This window comes from Arabidopsis thaliana, chromosome 5 (genome assembly GCF_000001735.4).
Source record: "Arabidopsis thaliana chromosome 5, partial sequence".
Taxonomy (NCBI): domain Eukaryota; kingdom Viridiplantae; phylum Streptophyta; class Magnoliopsida; order Brassicales; family Brassicaceae; genus Arabidopsis; species Arabidopsis thaliana.
In genome coordinates this window covers 8,952,669-8,972,363 of record NC_003076.8, presented here as the reverse complement: position 1 = coordinate 8,972,363, position 19,695 = coordinate 8,952,669, and the positions used below count along the sequence as shown (strand labels likewise).

The window sequence follows — 19,695 nt, the reverse complement described above, 5'->3', positions numbered from 1 at the left end:
AAGCCAAAAACACAGAAGCAATGAGAGAGCGCAATATATTTCAACGGTAATGCTGATTCAAGAAGAATAGAGAGTCCATGTAGATTCGGTACCAATATGAGACATTGGTCAGTTCCACTCTATAGAATAAACCTATCCAAAAGAATGGAAGCATCAAGCATGATTGGCAAAAAAAACGAAAATGTTGACTTATCAAACAGAGCAAATGCACAAGTATTGCAGAAACCTTGTCTACATCCGAGTCAATGATAAACTTTTCATTTTTTCATCATCTTAAAAGCTGAAAGAGACTTTTCATTGTCATCATTTAAGTATGAAAAAGGACATGTGATTTAGAACCTTGTCCTTTTTTTCTTGGTTTCTGAAACATAATTTCTTAGAGGCGGTCTGCTGCGAAAGATCCTTCCTCTCACAACCATCTCTGTTCGATAGATCCAACCAAAAACCGCATCGGTATTTTTCATCTTATCGTGTCTAGTCCAATTGATAACCAAGATGAAGGTGTTGACTCTTTGTTTGTTCTTCCTCGTGCAGATTTTCCATTCACACGGCACTGAATGATGATGACTTGGAGGAGAGCTTCTCAAGTTTGTAGCTGTCGATTGTTAAATATTTTCTTGTTTCTTCTTGTCCAGATTTCACATATAACTCAAGGAAACAATGTTCCCTCTCCAATACCAGTTGGTGCAAGGCATGTGATTTGATTTTTTTTCAATTTCATTTAACTTATCGAAATTTTTTTAAAAAGTATCTAACCAAATGCAATAGAAAACAAAATATGTGACGACAAATATAAAAAGTGTTTTTATTAAAGATAACATTAAAGAAAACAAAAAGGTATTTAAAGCTAACTAAAACACGTCATTAAGAGTCATGTAGATAATTGTGAAATTGCATGCCGTTGACATAAATTTCGTAACAAAAGAAAAAACAGAACACAGAATCTTGTTCTCCCACCGATCACCACCGGAGATATGGAATCGCCGATTACTCAACCCCAAATGTTTAGATTGCAGTTTCTTCGTCTTCTTCATAGTCGACGATCACCCCAAGGTTAATAATCAATTTTTGTTTAAATTAACTATTTTTTCATTTTAATTTCCCCATCTCTTAATCACAGATTTTAAATTGATTAATCTCTTAATCTTAATCTCCAGTTCCATTAATAGCCGATTCTTCAAATCCTATCGAGAATCCTCTCTTTCAAGCTGATGTTCCTTCTACCACAGTAAGATCAGATATCTCTCTTTTTTCTACAAACATTTTTTTTCGTACAAAAGTGAACGATTCATTACGAAACACAGGCAATAGAGTCTTGTCCAAAAGAAAACATTGGTAAGTTAAAAGATATGCTTAAAGAAGAAAACATTCATTTGCACACTGAGGTAACATTTTGTTAAAAAAGATATATTCAACAAATTTCTGATTATTTTTGTATGTGTTATAAACTGTTTTCTATGTAATGGTTTAAGGATTCAGAGCAAGGGAAATTACCTTTGCTTATTTTAAGCTTGAAAGAGAGAAGTGAAGAAAAAAGGCCAGCGATTGTGTTTATGCATGGCACAAACACAAACAAAGAATGGTTAAGGCCATGGCTTGAAGTAAAACAACCACCACAATTTCATAACTTTTGATTTCTTCTTTAATCAACATAGTACTGTTGATTATACTTTGTGTTTTTTTTTTCACTTAGGCATATGCTTCGCGGGGATATGTAGCCATCGGTTTAGACTCTCGTTACCACGGTGAACGTGCTGATTGCAAAACTGCATATCGAGATGTAATATCGTTGTTACGAATCTTCGTTTATCTAATGGTTCTTCTAGTCTTTTGAGTTCTGATATGTTTTTTTTTTTTTCTCTTTGGTGTAAAATTTCGATGCAGGCTCTTATATCATCTTGGAGAAATGGAAACACTATGCCTTTTATCTTTGATACTGTATAAACATTTGTCTCTTTTTAGCTTTCATTTTCTGGTTACACTTTAGAGTGTTAACACATCTTATCGTTGTCTTTCTCAGGTATGGGATTTGATCAAACTAGCTGAATATCTTACTCAGAGGGATGATATAGACCCGAAAAAGATAGGAATCACCGGTATTTCGCTAGGAGGTCAGTTATACAACAAATTGAGTAGCAAGATTTGTATTAAGAGTAATTATATATACTAATTTTGTTCATTGTTAAAGCATATTACAGGGATGCATGCTTGGTTTGCTGCTGCAGCTGACACTCGCTATTCCGTGGTTGTCCCATTAATCGGTGTTCAGGTGCTTAACAAGATAGCAGCAACTATGAGGCCTATTCTTCCTTGTATGAGTGAGTATGAGGATGGTTTCGTAATTCAAAAAACTTGTCAATGTTTTGTATGTTGCAGGGTTTTAGATGGGCAATAGAGAATGATGAGTGGGAAGCAAGAGTCAACAGTATCAAACCTTTATTTGAAGGTCAGATTTTGAAAAACATACAAAAAATATGATTCAATATAATAAGTATGAGGATTATAATTAATTCCTTTGCTTTTTTTCTTCTTCTATGGTTCCAGAAGCAAGGATTGATCTCGGAAAGAACATAATCGACAAAGAACTAGTCGAGAAGGTGTGGAACAGAATAGCTCCTGGCCTAGCTTCGAAGTTTGATTCACCGTACTCATTACCAGTGATTGCTCCACGGCCTCTTTACATCCTTAACGGTGAGCACAATCAATATATATGTATGATCTCACTAACTACCAACAAACTTACAAGTTTTCTCGGATTTCATATGCAGGCGCAAATGATCCTCGATGTCCTCTTGGCGGACTAGAACTTGCGTTAAAGAGAGCTGAAAAGGCGTATAAGGAAACAGCTTCTCCTGGAAACTTCAAGGTAAATCACTGATCTAACCTTTAAACACTATTGCAACCAGATAGAGAATTGAAAAAGAAAAACTTTTGATGTTTCGAGAGAGCAGTTCAAAGCAGAAGATGGAGTTGGACACGAAGCGACGAGTTTCATGATCAAAGAATCATCAGACTGGTTTGACAAATTCCTTAAACAAGAAGATATGACAACTTGACAGATTGTAATATTGTGAACTAATAAAGAAGAATCATCTTCTTCTCGTTAATAATGTATTCACTCTCGCAAATCAATATCATTACAAATTTCAAAAAAAAAAACAAAAAAAAAGCAAGAGGATCATCATCATCATCATCCTTTCTTAGGCATAGCGGCGAGGCGTGTATACATTTGTGCCATTGAATTGAACCCTCTCACATCACCAGATCTTAGAAGATTCCCTTTTTTCCATAGCAACCACAACAAAAGCGTCAGTAGAAAAAAAAAACAGTTGCTTACTATAAAAACTAGGCATGGGCATAATAATCAAACTGAAAGAACCGAATCCGAACTGAAGCAACCCGAATCCGACCCGAAATGGTAAACTACTCAAATAGATCCTAAATTCTAGAACCAAAGTAATTAGAACTGAACCCGAACCGAACCAAAATATTTTGCGTATCCGAAATATGATTATATATCCAAAGATATTAGTTATTTTTAGTTTGAATAATCAAAAATACCCAAATAAGGAAAAATATATAAAAACACCAAAATATCCGGAAAAAAAGACAAAAAATATCTGAAATATTCGAAATAAAATATTCTAATGGATCCTAAACTTCAGAACCGAACCCGAACCTGAACCGAACTGAAACTGTTTCGGTTCCTATATGGATCCTAAAATCGAGAACAGAAAGAATCGGAACCGAACTAGAACCGAACGGGAACCAAACCGAATACCCGAACGCCCATGGTTACATTTTTGAAAACACTAAACTAGCATTTTGTACCTGAGTCGCAGTTAAGAGGACTGTCCGGCTCAGGATGAGCCATCAATGCTATGATAGCTCTACACACAGACTGAAGCGTCCAAGCAGGACTCCAAGCATTCTTCAAAATGTCGAGACATATTTCTCCTGTCTACAAAATTCCCAAGTACTAACTAAAAAACCTGCGTTTCCTTTTATCACAGGAGAAGGTTGTTATAAAAAGAGATGCAAACCTTGAAATGAACATTAGGATGGAATATCTTGGTCAAGAATCGAACTTGAGGAGGTTGCAAAGGATAAGGTTCAGGAACAGAAAAAGCAAGCTGAAAAACACCGCCTTCGTAAGGAGTCTCCGAAGGTCCTTTGATAAGAGCGGTCCATTTGAATATGTTGGTATCGTCACAGATCAATTGAATATCAGGATCTGCTACTTTCTCTCGCTGTACCTCTTTGTATTCTTTAAACAGTCGCGCTCTTGATGCCTATTACATCAATCAAATCAAATCAAATCATAAACATACACAGAGAATTTGCAACAAAACAAAAAAAAAATTAAGCAATTTACCTGCATCTCTAATTTCCCAAAGAGAACGAATTGTCAACTGCAAAAAGATCAATCTAAAATCAAGAAGAAATAAACCCTAATTTCTTGTAATTCACAGACGCAATTATCAGATCCCGTAACAATCTCAATGATTAGGTGAAAAGTGTTTTATACAAGAACAGTGATAATTAGGGTTAAGCAATGACTCTGCTTTAAGATCTAGAAAGAAAGACATAGGAGGGATGCGAAACTATAATTGAACATAAAGAGGACGAATCAACGAAGCTTTACCTGCAAATATGAGAGCGAGAGAGAGAGAGAGAGAGAGAGAGAGAGAGAATAGCGATGATTATGTGAAGTTTTTTTTTTCCGAACCATAGAAAGTTTTATTAAAATGACTTTATAAAAAAACATAACCGGATGATAGAACCGGTGGTAATAAGGAAACGAAACCGGATGATAGAACCGGTGGTAATAAGGAAACCCTAGGCGGTGGTAGTGAGTTAAGAGCTAACATTGTTGCGGCCGCTAAGAATTGATCCGGCGAGAATGGCGAGCAGCAATGAGTATGAGGAAGGTCCGGGGGAGAGGGAGAGTGGGTACGACCCAAATATGGTGCCGGATTCGGTGAAGTCGTTCGTGTCACACATGTACAGACACATAAGGGATAAGAACGTGTACGAGATCCACCAGATGTGTGAGACATCGTTCCAGAGCATATCGGAGCGTCTGTTCAAGGACACGCCGTGGCCAAGTGTGGAAGCGATTGCTCCTTACGTAGACAACGACCATGTGTTCTGTCTTCTGTACCGTGAGATGTGGTTTCGACATTTGTATGCGAGGTTGTCTCCGACGTTGAAGCAGAGGATTGATTCTTATGACAACTATTGCAGCCTCTTTCAGGTCTGTTGTGGAATTCTTCTACTTCTTCTTCCTTGTTAGATAGAGATGTTGTTGATTTTGATTTCTTTTGTGTATGTATTGGCTGGGAATAAATACAAGTAAGTAGACCTTCTTCCGTTTGTTCTTTCTAGGTTGTGTTGCACGGCGTAGTGAATATGCAGTTGCCGAACCAGTGGTTGTGGGATATGGTGGATGAGTTTGTCTACCAGTTCCAAAGTTTCTGTCAATTCAGAGCAAAGCTCAAGAACAAAACAGAGGAGGAGATTGCATTGCTCAGACAGCACGATAAGGCCTGGAATGTCTATGGCGTGCTCAACTTCTTGCAAGCACTTGTGGAGAAGTCTTGTATCATCCAGATCCTTGAGCATGACAAGGATGGCCTTGAGTTCACTGAGACTGATGGCTACGATTTCAGCGGTGGCAGCAACGTCTTGAAGGTCCTCGGTTACTTCAGCATGGTCGGTCTCTTGCGTGTTCACTGCCTCCTCGGTGACTACCACACTGCTCTCAAATGGTTGCAGCCCATTGACATCACTCAGCCAGGTGTTTACACCAGTGTCATTGGTTGCCATATCGCTACTATCTACCACTATGGATTTGCCACCCTTATGTTGCGGAGGTATGTCGATGCTGTTCGTGAGTTCAACAAGATTCTCCTCTACATTTTCAAGACTAAGCAGTACCATCAAAAGTCACCTCAGTACGAGCAATTACTCAAGAAGAATGAGCAGATGTACGCTTTGCTTGCTCTCTCCCTCTCCCTCTGCCCTCAAACTAAACTCGTTGACGAGTCTGTCAACTCTCAGCTGCGAGACAAGTATGGTGAAAAGATGATGAGGATGCTGAGGTCTGACGACGAGGCCTTTGGTATTTATGATGAGCTCTTCTCTTACGCATGCCCCAAGTTTATCACCCCTTCCGCACCACCAACTTTCGAGGAACCTCTTGTCAATTACAATCAGGATGCATACAGGCTTCAGCTGAAGATGTTCCTTTACGAGGTAAAGCAGCAGCAGCTCTTGTCGGGAGTGCGGACTTTCCTGAAAGTCTACTCCTCCATTTCTCTTGCTAAGCTCGCAAACTACATGGAAGTTGATGAGCCCACTCTAAGGTCAGGGACTAACTATGGGCATTCTTATAACTATTATTACCAAATCTACTTCTCTCTTTTTCTTTGACATGTACGGGGTTTTAATTTGCAGGACCATATTGTTAACATACAAGCACAAGACCCATTCAGTTGATTCCGATGGTAGGATCATCTCCAATGCAGACATTGATTTCTTCATCAACAACGTATGTTCTTTCTTCTCTCTCTGTCTTTCTGATATCTATACTCTGGTGCTTTTACAACGTTTGTAACAACTCTAAACCTGGTGACACTGCAGGACATGATCTACGTTGTCGAATCAAAACCCGCAAAACGTTATGGTGATTTCTTCTTGCGGCAGATTGCCAAGGTATGTTGTATAAACTGAAACTAAGACTAGTGCACATGAACTCTTGTTTTGATCTTTGGCTCTTCTTTTTTTTCCTCCATTGCGCAGCTTGAAGGTGTGATCAACGACATGGATCGTGTCAAGCTGGAATGACGACTTTTCTGTGTTACACCTAATTATCAATGCCCAATCTGATATGATGCTTTCTCTTATAAACCATAAGTTTACCTGGAGCCAAACACTTTTTGAGTAACTGTCTTCAAATTTCAACCATAAATCATTTTTGTTTTGAATTATTGCCATTTTTTTTTTTCATATTGAGTATGGCAGTTCAGTTTTTGATCGAGTTCCTTTCGAACTATTTGTCCTGTTTCTATATGCCAACGACGAGTTTAGTCTTCAGTAGTACAACTTTTTCCGTTTAAGATGTGCAAGCTTTCTTGTTCTTCTGTTAGAAAATTATATGATTGTCTCAATCTCATCAACAATAGTGAAATTGTAGTGTCATCGAATCATTTATAATTGTTTCATCGCTAATTCATTAAAGTCACTTTCTTCTATAACAAACAAACAGGTGAACAAAAAACCAAAAGAGAACAAATGACGTAAAGTCTTTTACCACAAATTATTTGTTTTATGATGAATCCAAAAAATTGTGTTTTGCTGTTCTGAACGGTTGTATTTTATTATCACAACATTTAGTTAAAAATGTTGACGATTATTTATGTGTTCATGTCTTTTCATCGTAACTTTCCGCTAACATTGCCGGTTATTTTTTTTTTTAGTACATTTTTATCGCAACTTTTCGTTTGTATCAGTCATTTTAATATTAACAGTTATTTTTTGGTGGGGATAACTACTTTTTTCGTTTGTGTCTTTTTATCATAACTTTCTATTTATATAGACGGTTATTTTTTTCTTTATTGTCTTTTTATCGTTACTTTTTATTTGTGTTTTCTCATCGTAACTTTCTGTTAATATCGATGGTTATTTTTCGTTTGTCTTTTTATCGTAACTTCGTAAAACAATTGACGGTTATTTTTTTTTGGTTATATCTCTTTATTGCAACTTTCCGTTATAATATTGACGGTTGTTTTTCGGTTGTGTTTCATATATCGCAAATTTCCGTTTAAATATTGACGATTATTTTTTTTTTGTATCTTTTTATTGTAACTTTCCGCTAATATTGATAGTGTCTTTTTCGCAACTTTTCTTTAGTGTCTTTTCATCGTAACTTTTCGTTAACACTAGCTGTTATTTTTTCGTTAGTATTTTATTATTGCAAACTTTAATAAAAATATTGAAAGTTATTTTTACTTTGTTGTGTATCAATAACTTTAAATAACTATAAATTTATCTTTTAATAAACTTTCAATATATCTAAATGTTTAATAAACTCTAAATAACTATAAAATTTATCTTTTACTAAAGTATAATATTAATAATGTCTTAAGATTTTTTTTTTTAAAGTAATTAGAATTAGTAGAAATATATTAGATAAAGAAATATTAGTAATTAAGAATATTAATTAATTGATAATAATTAATATCAATGACATTATTTATAAATAACTTCCAATTCGAAGATTCATTTCATTAAAGTTAAAGTGTTGCGAAAATGTATATTTAGATTTTAAATCAAACCGAAAAAATTTAAAATTATTCACGAGATCACGGTGGTTTTACAACATGGTTAAGCTTTAACCAAAAAAAATAGGCCTTTTACAGTAAACCAACTTTTTTAAATTCTAAAATTCTGGTTAAGCTCAAGCTTTAGGCTTTCACACCAATTACACAAGGGGATTATGACACACACGTGTACAAAGCTGGAATTGAGGTTTTACGTTTGAAACGGATCTTTGATTGGATCATCTTTTTTTCTCTATGACCGTTTGAAGAAGACCGTTTGAAGAACAATTATAACGTTCCAAGTCTCTCTCTCTGATTTCTCTCGTTATTTCGAATCCCTAAATTTTTATTTTCGGCAAACATCTGAAGAAGTTTATGATCACCGACGATTGTTTTCTCCGGCGACTATTCGACGATCAGACAATCGATTCCCTAATTAAGATGGTTTTGTTTCTAATTTTGTGTTTCTTTCTATTAATTTGATTCGAGTACTATTACGATGTCTCTCTGTTACTTCGTTTTTCCGAATCGTGACGTTAATCCATCTGCTTTTATGAGTCCAGAGGTTGATTGATTTTGTATTTCATCTGATGGATACTTCTGATTTGTGATTTTTTTTTTAAAAACTTTTAATTAGGTTTTGAAAGATCATTAACGATCGCGAGACTTTACGATTGAGGGGATTTTGTTTGGATGGTCGTAGCATCACCGACGGTGGAGGATGGCGGTAGATACGGAGGGCGGTGGAGAGCCGTGAGGGATGAAGTTACGGAGGAAGCGGTGGTCGTGGCTGGTAATCGTAACAAAGTGGGTTTTGTGGCTCTGTTTTTGGTCTACATATTGCTCTTGTTCTTGTTCTGATTCTTTTGGATTACTTTTTTTTTTTGATGTAACAGATCGTTGAAGTCTTCTTTGCCTGAAAGAAGAAGAAGAAGACGGTTTATCTTCGCTCTTTGTGATTCGAGTTTCTCTTGGTAAATTGAATTCCCAAAGTCAGAAGTTACTTTGAAATTTTAGTGGTTTTGTTAATTTTGAAGGTCTAATCATCTGTGATCTCTCTACTCTAAGAGAAGATTATCAAAGATATGAGTTCCGCTTCTCTGCATCCCTTTTTCCTGGTTTTGATCTTTCTCAGAAATTTTCTTTTATGTGAAGATTAACTATAATATGGTGATGATATCATGGTTTGGGAATCAAAACAAATTCTTTTGTCTGTATAGAATGCATCAAAGTTGTATATTTAGTGCTCTTGTTCCTTATTGGATACGTTCATTTGATCATATTATATGTAGAACTTTAGGTTCAATATCATTCCTATTAACATTTCCGGTTCAAATTTGATTTTCTCTAGATTGTTTTTGGTAGGATGTCAATCTATTCACTTTCTGGACGGAGGAGACACTAATTGAGGACAAATCTTTATCATTTTGCACTTGTAATGGAGAAAGATGGAGAAGATTGTTTTCTTTCTACAAGGTATCATCTCGAGTCACTAGCTACCTTGTTTTCTCTTTTTTCTTCATTGCTTGTTTGTTTCTTCATTGGTTCCAGGCGTGCTTGTTGAATTCTTTCCTAGGTTTCTTGTGTGCTTGTTGATTTCTTTCCTTGGTTCCATGTGTGCTTGTTGATTTCCTTCCTTGGTTTCTTGTGTGCTTGTTTGTTTCCTTCCTTGGTTCCATGTGTGCTTGTTGATTTCTTTCTTAGGTTTCTTGTGTGCTTGTTTGTTTCCTTCCTTGGTTCCATGTGTGCTTGTTGATTTCTTTCCTAGGTTTCTTGTGTGCTTGTTTGTTTTCTTCCTTGGTTCCATGTGTGCTTGTTGATTTCTTTCCTAGGTTCCATGTGTGCTTTTTTGTTTATTTCCTTGGTTCCATGCGTGCTTGATTATTTTTTTCCTAGGTTTCTTGTGTGCTTGTTTGTTTTTTTTAATTTCTTCTATGGTTACTTGATTTGCTGTTACTTTTTTGCTTTCTTCCTTTGTTCCATGCATGCTTGTGTGTTTCATTCTCTGTTTCCTTGCGTGCCTGTTTAACTTCTTGCTTAGTTGTTTGGTTCTTACTTGCTTCCTTGTTTTCTTCTTTCAATCCTTACTAGCCTCTTGCTTCCTTGCTTGTTTTCTCACTTGCTTCTTTATTACATGCTTACTTAATTTCCTTACCTACTGAACTTGTTTGACCTTTTTACTTCATTTTCTTAATCTTCTTAAGTATTCATTCACTTACTCAAAACTATCTCTCTAGCTTGTTAATCTTGTTTATTTAGATAGTTCTAGGTCTCTGTTTGACAATAATAGTATAGATGGAAGACTATTGAGCGTCTATCAACGGTTTCACACGATTCCAGTTATACAATAATAAAGGTCTATGATCATCTTCTCTCTTTACGTCCTCGTTGATCAGGTGATTGTGGGGCTTTTATATGTATATGTCCATGGCTTATACTAATGTACAAGGTGATCTCATTTGTACATTTCCAGATTTTAATTTCGTTTGCAATTTCTTGCAACCAGTTTCTGAAGCAAGAGCCTCATGAATTCCTGAGGACCATGAAACAAGGTACTCCTTTTTTTTGTAAGTCCCTCTTTGAAAGATATTTCTTCATGTTTATTTCTTCTTCTCTCTAATCTTTATCAAATCCGTCTTTCTCATCATTCTGATTTTTTTGTTTTTGCCTTTCTTCTATGGCATTGGGGTTTACAAGAGGGAACCCTACTTTTAAAAGGAAAGAAACATTGGCAATCCTCATCTCTGGATTTCTATCAAATTTGTTTTTCTTCCTTTCTTCTGTGGTATTGAGGGTTTTGTACTTCCGCTGGATTACGAGAGGGCACTCAAGTTTTCAAAGGTATGAAATCAAGCCTAGAATTTTTACTCTTAATTGAATTCAATCGTTTTTCTTTTTTGGTTTTACATCTTCTTTATCCATAATTACAGAGGCGAATGAAAAGATTTAGGTGTTTTCGGTGAGACATAATGGCTTCACATTATTGTAAGCCTTGTAATTTTTAATTATGTATGTGTTCATGTGTGCATACATACATGCCTTATTTGTTTGAATTTAGAATACAGGTTTTGTATGTGTTCATGTGTGCATACATACATGCCTTATGTGTTTGAATTTAGAATGCAGGTTTTGACTGGTTAGCGTCATAAAGGTAATAGTCTTGGTCATCGTGATATGTCATTAGAATTTGATGCTTCTCTGAGGTATGTCATTTGTTTAACTGTTACTAGTTAAAATGCATGACTAAGGTTTGTTAATTGGTATTATTATTATTATGTTTTTGCTTTGCATGGACTTTAGGTATAGAATATTTGGTGAAAAACTCTCGCGGTTATTTTTTATTATGTTAGCATTCGGTTTTTCAGGAGTACATTGATGAAGTTTGCGCCTGAATGGGAAGAATAATTTCTCACATCCAATGTGTGATGGCTGCTATAGTTATGAGACAAGGTACGAAATTTATTTTTTTGGTCTCAAGATTTTTTCCGATCAATTTTGCAGTCACTCTCTTAGCAAACTTAGAATCTTTCTTGATCTCTTAGAATCATGGAGACTAATTTTGCTACTTATTCCTTCTTTTCTCAAAAGTTCTTAAACAGACCGTAAAAGAAGGGAATGCATCAACGACCTTTTAGCATGAATAGTTAGTCTCCCCGGGGATAAGGATTGATCATAGTAGAGGTATATCGTTACTCTGAAAATATTTCACAACTCATTTGTTTTTTTGCATAAACATAACTCCAAATTTCAGAAGATATGAGAAGTTTGATGTTCCAATGGCCTACACTATAGAGCAACAATTATTTATGTTGGAATAGCTTGGTCTGCAAGTTTTTACCACTACCATTTGTTCTTGACTTCTTTCATGGGTTTTGGTTAGTATATGCAGGTAACAATTACTTTTCTTTTTGTTGAGCTCAAATATATACCACTCATCATAAATACTGATTTATGGTTTTTTCCTTCCACGTTCGGTGTTGAGGGATTTGTTCTTCGGTTGGTTTACAAGAGGGAACTTTACTATGAAAAAGGTAAGAAATATTGGCAATCGACTCTTGATATCTATCAAATTCGTTTTCCTTATCATTCATTGTGGTTTTGTTTTCTTTTCTTGTGTTGTATTGAGGGCACTAAATCTTTTAAAGGTAAGAAATCGAGTCTAGATTTGACAATACTTGTCTATTTTTTTTATTTCTATTAGAATTCAATCATCACTCTGATTTTGGTTCTACTTTCTTTATTCGTTAAGGAAAACATGAATGCAGATGTATGGGTCTTGAACTTAGCTAACAAATGTGTATTTTCTAACAGGGAAGAAGCTTGGGAAAAAAAGAACAAGAGAAGATCATGATCAGCTAAAGTTGAGTAATATTGATTTTTTTAATGAATTATGTTACTATTCTGCATCGTCTCTCCATTTGAATCTTGAGATTGATTTAAGTGTATTAAAATGTGTTTACATTGGGACCTCAGATAGAGTATACTGGAGGGAGCTACTGATTCAGAAGATGCTCATCACAAAGACTTCCTTTACGCTTGTTAGACAATAGACACCAATTTTCTTTTCTTTCAGTTTAATTTTCTTATTTGTTTGGTTGTCGGATCAGATTAAAAGATACCACGAACTCTCCTAAAAAAACCGGAGTATACTTTTCAACTGCAATAGCAGGAGCAGATTGATGTATGTTTTCATGTTCTTGATCACAAGTAATTTCATTTGTTTGACTCCAACTTCAAATCTTTTTTCCGTAGGGTATTTATTATAACTAAGTTGCTAAAACCTTTTTCAGGATTGTGAAGCATGAACCCGAGTATTGGAAATATGTAGAGGAAGGTAACTTGTTATGGTTAAGCTTATTATAGTTTTGCCTAATTCTATTAGTTCTTATGATCCTGATGCAAATGATGATTTTCTTGTTTGGTTCTTTCGTTTGGTCTTAATTTATCTCAGGAGCCTGTTCAAATCAATTATGCACTTACTTTCTTACTGAAATTTAGAATGTTCATTAGATCTCAAAGAAACTTGTTGAACTCAGTTTGCTTCTTGTTCCATTAGGATAAACCTGAGAGAGACACTACTTTGCCAACCGAGATATGCCAGAAACTTGAAGACCATTTGAGCTAGTGAGATCAATTAGAGGACCAGATTCATCCAATCATTGATAAGTGCCAGTACCAACCTGATAAACGAGATACAGCAACATCTATGTCAGCCCACAAAGCACGATGAGTACTTGATCAGCCTCTTCCACATCCAGTTTCACGAACCCGGAAAATCTGCATCCCAAAACAAAATATCGGTGCATTCATGCATACATCCATACATGCATTCATGCATACATCCATACATGCATTCATGCATACATCCATACATGCATTCATGCATACATCCATACATCCATACATGCATTCATGCATACATCCATACATGCATACATTTTATACATTCATACATGCATACACATGCATATATATTTGCTTTCTTGATTTATTGATTAGGTCATTGCTTGCTACTTTAGTACATTTGTTAATAACTTGTTCTTGTTTGTTTCTTGTGCTTATCTCAGTTTGTAACGTGCTTGCTTGTTTCTTGCACTGATTGCTTACATGTTTAACTTGTTCACTTTATTCCTTCTTTGTTTCATTGATTATTTGATCGTTGCTTGACTTGTTTGTTTGTTTCCTTCTTGGTTCCTTGATTTACTTTACTTCATTGGGCAGCCTTCTTCTTGGATACTCGCTTACTTAGTTGTTTCAATCAATTTCTTTACACACTCGTTTGCTTGTTTCCTGATCCTCTGGTTTTTCTTTTTCTTTTTTACTTTCGTCGTCACTATTTCTTACATGAACTTCTCTACTTGTTTCGTTGTTTGCTTACGATTTTCATTTGGTTACTCGCTTTCTTTTGCTTTCTTTACTCCTTCCATAGTTCCATTGCTTGCTTAGACGTAATTGTTTAAGAAAAAATCTCCACAACATCCTCTTTGTTCTTGCAAACTCCATTACTTAATTCCGTTTATGCGTATCTTTTAAAATATCTACAACTCTTTAGCGAAATTTTATAATCCACACTATACAATTTAATTCGTTTTATATATGACATGTTTAGCAAAAAAAAATACCAATTGCTTTAATTTGTTTTTTATCCCCTTTTCCATTGGTTGATTATTATCTTTACAAAAAAAGATAAAATAATGTTTTGCTCTCACATGTTCACATGTGGATCGAAATATTAGTAAAAAAAAACTAATATGATAAGTATTATTTGACACATCTCATGATCTAAATTAAATTCCATTCCTTTTCATTTCCTTAATTCCACAATATGCAATTATATTTTTGTTTTTTCCCCCTTAATTGCTCTTGTTCTTTCAATTTTTTTTACATATTTTGCTCTAATATGTTCTAATAGCATTTCTGATTTTTTTCCTTCTTTAGAAAACTTTGACATATATAAATAATTAAACAATTATGAAATTGTCAAGCATCTCGAATAAAAATGGGGTAAAAAAACCTTTTCTAAAAGGGAAAAAACCCAAAAAAAATTTTAACTAATTTTTATTTGGACGTTTAATTCCCAATTTTGGGTTGGGAAAAAATAAAGTAATAAAAATGTGCAATTTAATACCCAAATAATTAAATGTTGTTATTTTCGATCCCACAACAAAAATAAAATTCCAATTTTACTTTACCATCTCAATTGATTATTAATCTTTAGATTATATGACATTAGTTTTATAATTTTGGATAAAAATAATTTTATTAACATATTTGTTTATGGTGTCTAGAAATTTAAAATTTTATTTTTATTATAATTATTCTATTTTAAAATTTAACATAAAAATTAATGAAAATCAAAAATATTTTAAATTGGCCGGTAAACAATTTGCGTTCGAATTTAAATCTTTCACGAATCAAACTATTTTTGACAAAATCTCAATCCGAATCTTATCGTCTTTTTCAATATTGACGGTTACTTTTTCACATTTCAAAATCTCAATATTAACGGTCCTTATAGACTTTTACCAAATCCACCATGTCCAATTTCATTGGTTGAGTCTAGAATATTTGAATCTCTTCTGGATTAGTTGCGCTTATTGCTTGTTTCTTTCTGATCAACTCGAACATGAATCATGACATTCCCGCACTCAAAAAGTGTTCGATGGAATGTCGGATCTACTAATTGCAGTGATACTCGTCTATATCCCAAGGCAATTGCCATTTAGAGCGTGTATTGGCTTTAACAAGTTGATTTGATATTGCCTGCTTAGTTAGAGATCGCTAATGGTGATTAGGTCAGTGTCTAGCTTTACTTGAGGATTTCTATCACGGTAGTGAATTAATCTGTTACTGAACTTGTTGTAGGGATAACTTATGTGAAGTTTTATCAACCATCTTAATAGATTAAGGAGATCACGCTATTCGATTACTTCATCCTTAGGAATCTTTTATCCATTTGATTGTCTGTTATCTCATCTGCTTTGTTATTCATCTACTTGCTATTGCCATTTCACATTTTAGTTTCATTTCATTTATGTTAATCGACATTAAGATTATTAGAAACTGACAACTCTCTGCTTGGCTTGACTTAGTAAATTCTGATTATATCTCATCTGTTTGCATCACACCAGATTGGATTGACAACCTTAAGTATTACAACGATATGATAGTGTTTTAGGAATTGATACCCTAAAAACCTATTATCACCAAGCTCGAAGACATCCCCGGGAGACACAAGCGTACGGTTGCTTTGTTGCCGCAACGTTTCAAAAGAAAACAACGTATTCGTATGACTTGAAGGTGAAGCAATCCAGCAGGGGAACCATGTGATAAGAGAGCACATGTGCGGGAGAAATATGCACGTGTGACGAGATGCTAGAAGAAAAAGAATAATATCTGCAATAGATGCAAGTGGGGATTGCTGCTTATATAGATGATCTCATTGTTTAGAGATTCTTTATGCTGATTGATGTAGAAGCTTCTGCGTGAGAATGGTAGATGATGAGCTAACCAAGATGATATGTTAGGCGTCTCCTTTGGTTTGTACATTGATCGGCGATAAGTTAATCAGAGTTTGGTGGCTTGATACTTATCACCATGTATACGTCGAATAGTTTTGGAAGATGATGAAAAAGATTAACTCCTGTGTATTCTGTAATCAGCAAGAACGAAGAACAGACCTGTAGTTACTATGATACATAAAAGTCAAATAGCAATTTATTCTACTTTGACTTTAAAACCATTCTGTTGGCAAGTAGTGGTGACTTAAAATTTTCATAACCTTGAATACTTTCAATGTTTTTGAACTAGCAATTCGAAAGAAACTCGAGATTGGTTATAATCTTCAGTGCCATACTCAATAAAAAAAACTAGCAATAATCCATAAGAAAGATGATTTATGGTTATCATTTGACCACATGAAGACAGCTACTCAAAAAAGTGTTTGGCTTTAAGTAAACATATGGTTTATAAGAGAAAGCATCATATCAGATTGGGCATTGATGATTAGGTATAACACAGAAAAGTCGTCATTCCAGCTTGACACGATCCATGTCGTTGATCACACCTTCAAGCTGCGCAATGGAGGAAAAAAAGAAAAAGACCCAAAAATCAAAACAAGAGTTGATGTGCACGAGTCTTAGTTTCAGTTTATACAACATACCTTGGCAATCTGCCGCAAGAAGAAATCACCATAACGTTTTGCGGGTTTTGATTCGACAACGTAGATCATGTCCTGCAGTGTCACCAGGTTTAGAGTTGTTACAAACGTTGTAAAAGCACCAGAGTATCGATATCAGAAAGACAGAGAGAGAAGAAAGAACATACGTTGTTGATGAAGAAATCAATGTCTGCATTGGAGATGATCCTACCATCGGAATCAACTGAATGGGTCTTGTGCTTGTATGTTAACAATATGGTCCTGCAAATTAAAACCCCGTACATGTCAAAGAAAAAGAGAGAAGTAGATTTGGTAATAATAGTTATAAGAATGCCCATAGTTAGTCCCTGACCTTAGAGTGGGCTCATCAACTTCCATGTAGTTTGCGAGCTTAGCAAGAGAAATGGAGGAGTAGACTTTCAGGAAAGTCCGCACTCCCGACAAGAGCTGCTGCTGCTTTACCTCGTAAAGGAACATCTTCAGCTGAAGCCTGTATGCATCCTGATTGTAATTGACAAGAGGTTCCTCGAAAGTTGGTGGTGCGGAAGGGGTGATAAACTTGGGGCATGCGTAAGAGAAGAGCTCATCATAAATACCAAAGGCCTCGTCGTCAGACCTCAGCATCCTCATCATCTTTTCACCATACTTGTCTCGCAGCTGAGAGTTGACAGACTCGTCAACGAGTTTAGTTTGAGGGCAGAGGGAGAGGGAGAGAGCAAGCAAAGCGTACATCTGCTCATTCTTCTTGAGTAATTGCTCGTACTGAGGTGACTTTTGATGGTACTGCTTAGTCTTGAAAATGTAGAGGAGAATCTTGTTGAACTCACGAACAGCATCGACATACCTCCGCAACATAAGGGTGGCAAATCCATAGTGGTAGATAGTAGCGATATGGCAACCAATGACACTGGTGTAAACACCTGGCTGAGTGATGTCAATGGGCTGCAACCATTTGAGAGCAGTGTGGTAGTCACCGAGGAGGCAGTGAACACGCAAGAGACCGACCATGCTGAAGTAACCGAGGACCTTCAAGACGTTGCTGCCACCGCTGAAATCGTAGCCATCAGTCTCAGTGAACTCAAGGCCATCCTTGTCATGCTCAAGGATCTGGATGATACAAGACTTCTCCACAAGTGCTTGCAAGAAGTTGAGCACGCCATAGACATTCCAGGCCTTATCGTGCTGTCTGAGCAATGCAATCTCCTCCTCTGTTTTGTTCTTGAGCTTTGCTCTGAATTGACAGAAACTTTGGAACTGGTAGACAAACTCATCCACCATATCCCACAACCACTGGTTCGGCAACTGCATATTCACTACGCCGTGCAACACAACCTAGAAAGAACAAACGGAAGAAGGTCTACTTACTTGTATTTATTCCCAGCCAATACATACACAAAAGAAATCAAAATCAACAACATCTCTATCTAACAAGGAAGAAGAAGTAGAAGAATTCCACAACAGACCTGAAAGAGGCTGCAATAGTTGTCATAAGAATCAATCCTCTGCTTCAACGTCGGAGACAACCTCGCATACAAATGTCGAAACCACATCTCACGGTACAGAAGACAGAACACATGGTCGTTGTCTACGTAAGGAGCAATCGCTTCCACACTTGGCCACGGCGTGTCCTTGAACAGACGCTCCGATATGCTCTGGAACGATGTCTCACACATCTGGTGGATCTCGTACACGTTCTTGTCCCTTATGTGTCTGTACATGTGTGACACGAACGATTTCACCGAATCCGGCACCATATTCGGGTCGTACCCACTCTCCCTCTCCCCTGGACCTTCCTCGTACTCATTGCTGCTCGCCATTCTCGCCGGATCAATTCTTAGCGGCCGCAACAATGTTAACTCTTCAACTCACTTCCACCGCCTAGGGTTTCCTTATTACCACCGGGTCTATCCTCCGGTTTGCTTTTACTACTAAATGAACGATTACCACCGGTTTGTTTATATCTCGATTTATTTTTCGGTTGTTTATCTATTTTACCGAATTAGACCAAAACTGAATCGAAATTAATTTTGTGTACTCTGACTCTCTCTCAAATCTCAATGTCTCAGCTTCTTCACCTTCACCGTCTCTCTCTTCCACAATCATCTCTTCGTTTCAGATTCCCGCCTTTACATCGCCGACGTGCAGCTTCGTCGCCAACTAACTCAACTCAACCCCCCCTGCAGTTTCGTCCTCTCACAGTCTCTAGATCTCAAATAACTTGCAGATTCAGCCAATCCGGTGAGACTTATCGTTTTTTCTTTCTTTTTTTCGATCTAATGAAACATTCCAAGTGATTGTATTAGATTCTTAGCAACATCTTCTTCATCTTCAACGAAATCATTGTAAGTTTTGCAGATATTACGCCACAATTTGAATTGGATAAAGCAAAAGACAATCGAAAACCACAAAAGCGAGCAAATGGCATATTTTGGATCATACTTATCAATCTGGGCATATATCTTGCTGATCACTTCTTTCAGGTATGAAAGCTTGTCTTTAGATATCAATCATCTACACTGTAAAACGTTATTCGTGTAATCCCATCTCTTTGGATTGTGACGTGCTTATCTTATCATACGTTTTATATTGTTTATTCGATTTAGGTTCGTGGGATCAAATCTTTGTATTTGTATCACAATTTTCCGGCATGGTATCAGTTTGTGACGGCTACATTCTGTCATGCTAACTGGTGAGAGAGCTCTCTTCTTTCTT

At 36.0% G+C, this 19,695-nt stretch overlaps 6 protein-coding genes, 3 long non-coding RNA genes and 1 other non-coding gene across 14 annotated transcripts; 5 read left to right on the top strand and 5 right to left on the bottom strand.

Annotated features, from left to right (window-relative positions):
* Nucleotides 1-238: 238 nt before the first annotated feature.
* On the top strand, nucleotides 239-3,149 carry AT5G25770 (alpha/beta-Hydrolases superfamily protein). 3 transcript variants are annotated; one of them, NM_203106.3, is made up of 14 exons: nucleotides 239-453; nucleotides 535-691; nucleotides 935-1,053; nucleotides 1,158-1,228; nucleotides 1,305-1,385; nucleotides 1,473-1,601; nucleotides 1,694-1,780; nucleotides 1,885-1,938; nucleotides 2,021-2,111; nucleotides 2,199-2,269; nucleotides 2,377-2,446; nucleotides 2,545-2,691; nucleotides 2,769-2,866; nucleotides 2,952-3,149. In NM_203106.3, the coding sequence occupies exons 2-14, from the start codon at nucleotides 558-560 to the stop codon at nucleotides 3,054-3,056; spliced, it is 1,257 nt and encodes a 418-aa protein (NP_974835.1). In that variant the 5' UTR covers nucleotides 239-453; nucleotides 535-557; the 3' UTR covers nucleotides 3,057-3,149. The 3 variants fall into 3 exon arrangements, with proteins under 3 accessions (NP_974835.1, NP_001078622.1, NP_197949.2); NM_001085153.2 differs by having other exon boundaries at nucleotides 926-1,053; NM_122478.4 differs by having other exon boundaries at nucleotides 535-1,053.
* PEX4 (peroxin4) lies at nucleotides 2,995-4,709 on the bottom strand. 2 transcript variants are annotated; one of them, NM_122477.2, is made up of 5 exons: nucleotides 4,646-4,709; nucleotides 4,376-4,412; nucleotides 4,044-4,292; nucleotides 3,832-3,961; nucleotides 3,015-3,279 (listed from the first exon to the last, which is right to left on the bottom strand). In NM_122477.2, the coding sequence occupies exons 2-5, from the start codon at nucleotides 4,379-4,381 to the stop codon at nucleotides 3,191-3,193; spliced, it is 474 nt and encodes a 157-aa protein (NP_568476.1). In that variant the 5' UTR covers nucleotides 4,382-4,412; nucleotides 4,646-4,709; the 3' UTR covers nucleotides 3,015-3,190. The 2 variants fall into 2 exon arrangements, with proteins under 2 accessions (NP_001031939.1, NP_568476.1); NM_001036862.2 differs by having other exon boundaries at nucleotides 2,995-3,279; nucleotides 4,376-4,669.
* Nucleotides 4,710-4,723: 14 nt separating this feature from the next.
* AT5G25757 (RNA polymerase I-associated factor PAF67) lies at nucleotides 4,724-7,219 on the top strand. The gene is made up of 5 exons (NM_147918.5): nucleotides 4,724-5,257; nucleotides 5,389-6,368; nucleotides 6,460-6,553; nucleotides 6,646-6,717; nucleotides 6,805-7,219. Exons 1-5 carry the CDS (start codon nucleotides 4,904-4,906, stop codon nucleotides 6,847-6,849), a joined length of 1,545 nt encoding a protein of 514 aa, NP_680223.1. The 5' UTR covers nucleotides 4,724-4,903; the 3' UTR covers nucleotides 6,850-7,219.
* Nucleotides 7,220-8,560: 1,341 nt separating this feature from the next.
* On the top strand, nucleotides 8,561-9,426 carry AT5G04065. The gene is made up of 2 exons (NR_142729.1): nucleotides 8,561-8,768; nucleotides 9,233-9,426. It is a non-coding gene; the product is annotated as an other RNA (long non-coding RNA).
* On the bottom strand, nucleotides 8,849-9,067 carry AT5G04075. The gene has a single exon (NR_142730.1). It is a non-coding gene; the product is annotated as an other RNA (long non-coding RNA).
* Nucleotides 9,214-10,876, top strand: AT5G25756 (uncharacterized protein). The gene is made up of 3 exons (NM_001343947.1): nucleotides 9,214-9,298; nucleotides 9,690-9,800; nucleotides 10,798-10,876. Exons 2-3 carry the CDS (start codon nucleotides 9,773-9,775, stop codon nucleotides 10,851-10,853), a joined length of 84 nt encoding a protein of 27 aa, NP_001331988.1. The 5' UTR covers nucleotides 9,214-9,298; nucleotides 9,690-9,772; the 3' UTR covers nucleotides 10,854-10,876.
* A 519-nt stretch (nucleotides 10,877-11,395) lies between these two features.
* AT5G25755 (uncharacterized protein) lies at nucleotides 11,396-13,721 on the top strand. 2 transcript variants are annotated; one of them, NM_001343946.1, is made up of 6 exons: nucleotides 11,396-11,527; nucleotides 11,625-11,774; nucleotides 12,636-12,689; nucleotides 12,798-13,005; nucleotides 13,115-13,158; nucleotides 13,381-13,721. In NM_001343946.1, the coding sequence occupies exons 2-4, from the start codon at nucleotides 11,717-11,719 to the stop codon at nucleotides 12,872-12,874; spliced, it is 189 nt and encodes a 62-aa protein (NP_001332190.1). In that variant the 5' UTR covers nucleotides 11,396-11,527; nucleotides 11,625-11,716; the 3' UTR covers nucleotides 12,875-13,005; nucleotides 13,115-13,158; nucleotides 13,381-13,721. The 2 variants fall into 2 exon arrangements, with proteins under 2 accessions (NP_001332190.1, NP_001332189.1); NM_001343945.1 differs by having other exon boundaries at nucleotides 12,798-13,031.
* Nucleotides 12,290-13,010, bottom strand: AT5G04055. Its single transcript, NR_142728.1, has one exon. It is a non-coding gene; the product is annotated as an other RNA (long non-coding RNA).
* Nucleotides 13,722-13,734: 13 nt separating the features above from the next.
* On the bottom strand, nucleotides 13,735-14,822 carry AT5G00470. Its single transcript, NR_144156.1, has one exon. It is a non-coding gene; the product is annotated as an uncharacterized misc_RNA (transcript).
* Nucleotides 14,823-15,024: 202 nt separating this feature from the next.
* Nucleotides 15,025-18,989, bottom strand: AT5G25754 (RNA polymerase I-associated factor PAF67). The gene is made up of 5 exons (NM_147917.4): nucleotides 18,447-18,989; nucleotides 17,336-18,315; nucleotides 17,151-17,244; nucleotides 16,987-17,058; nucleotides 15,025-16,897 (listed from the first exon to the last, which is right to left on the bottom strand). The coding sequence occupies exons 1-5, from the start codon at nucleotides 18,798-18,800 to the stop codon at nucleotides 16,853-16,855; spliced, it is 1,545 nt and encodes a 514-aa protein (NP_680222.1). The 5' UTR covers nucleotides 18,801-18,989; the 3' UTR covers nucleotides 15,025-16,852.
* Nucleotides 18,990-19,695: the final 706 nt, after the last annotated feature.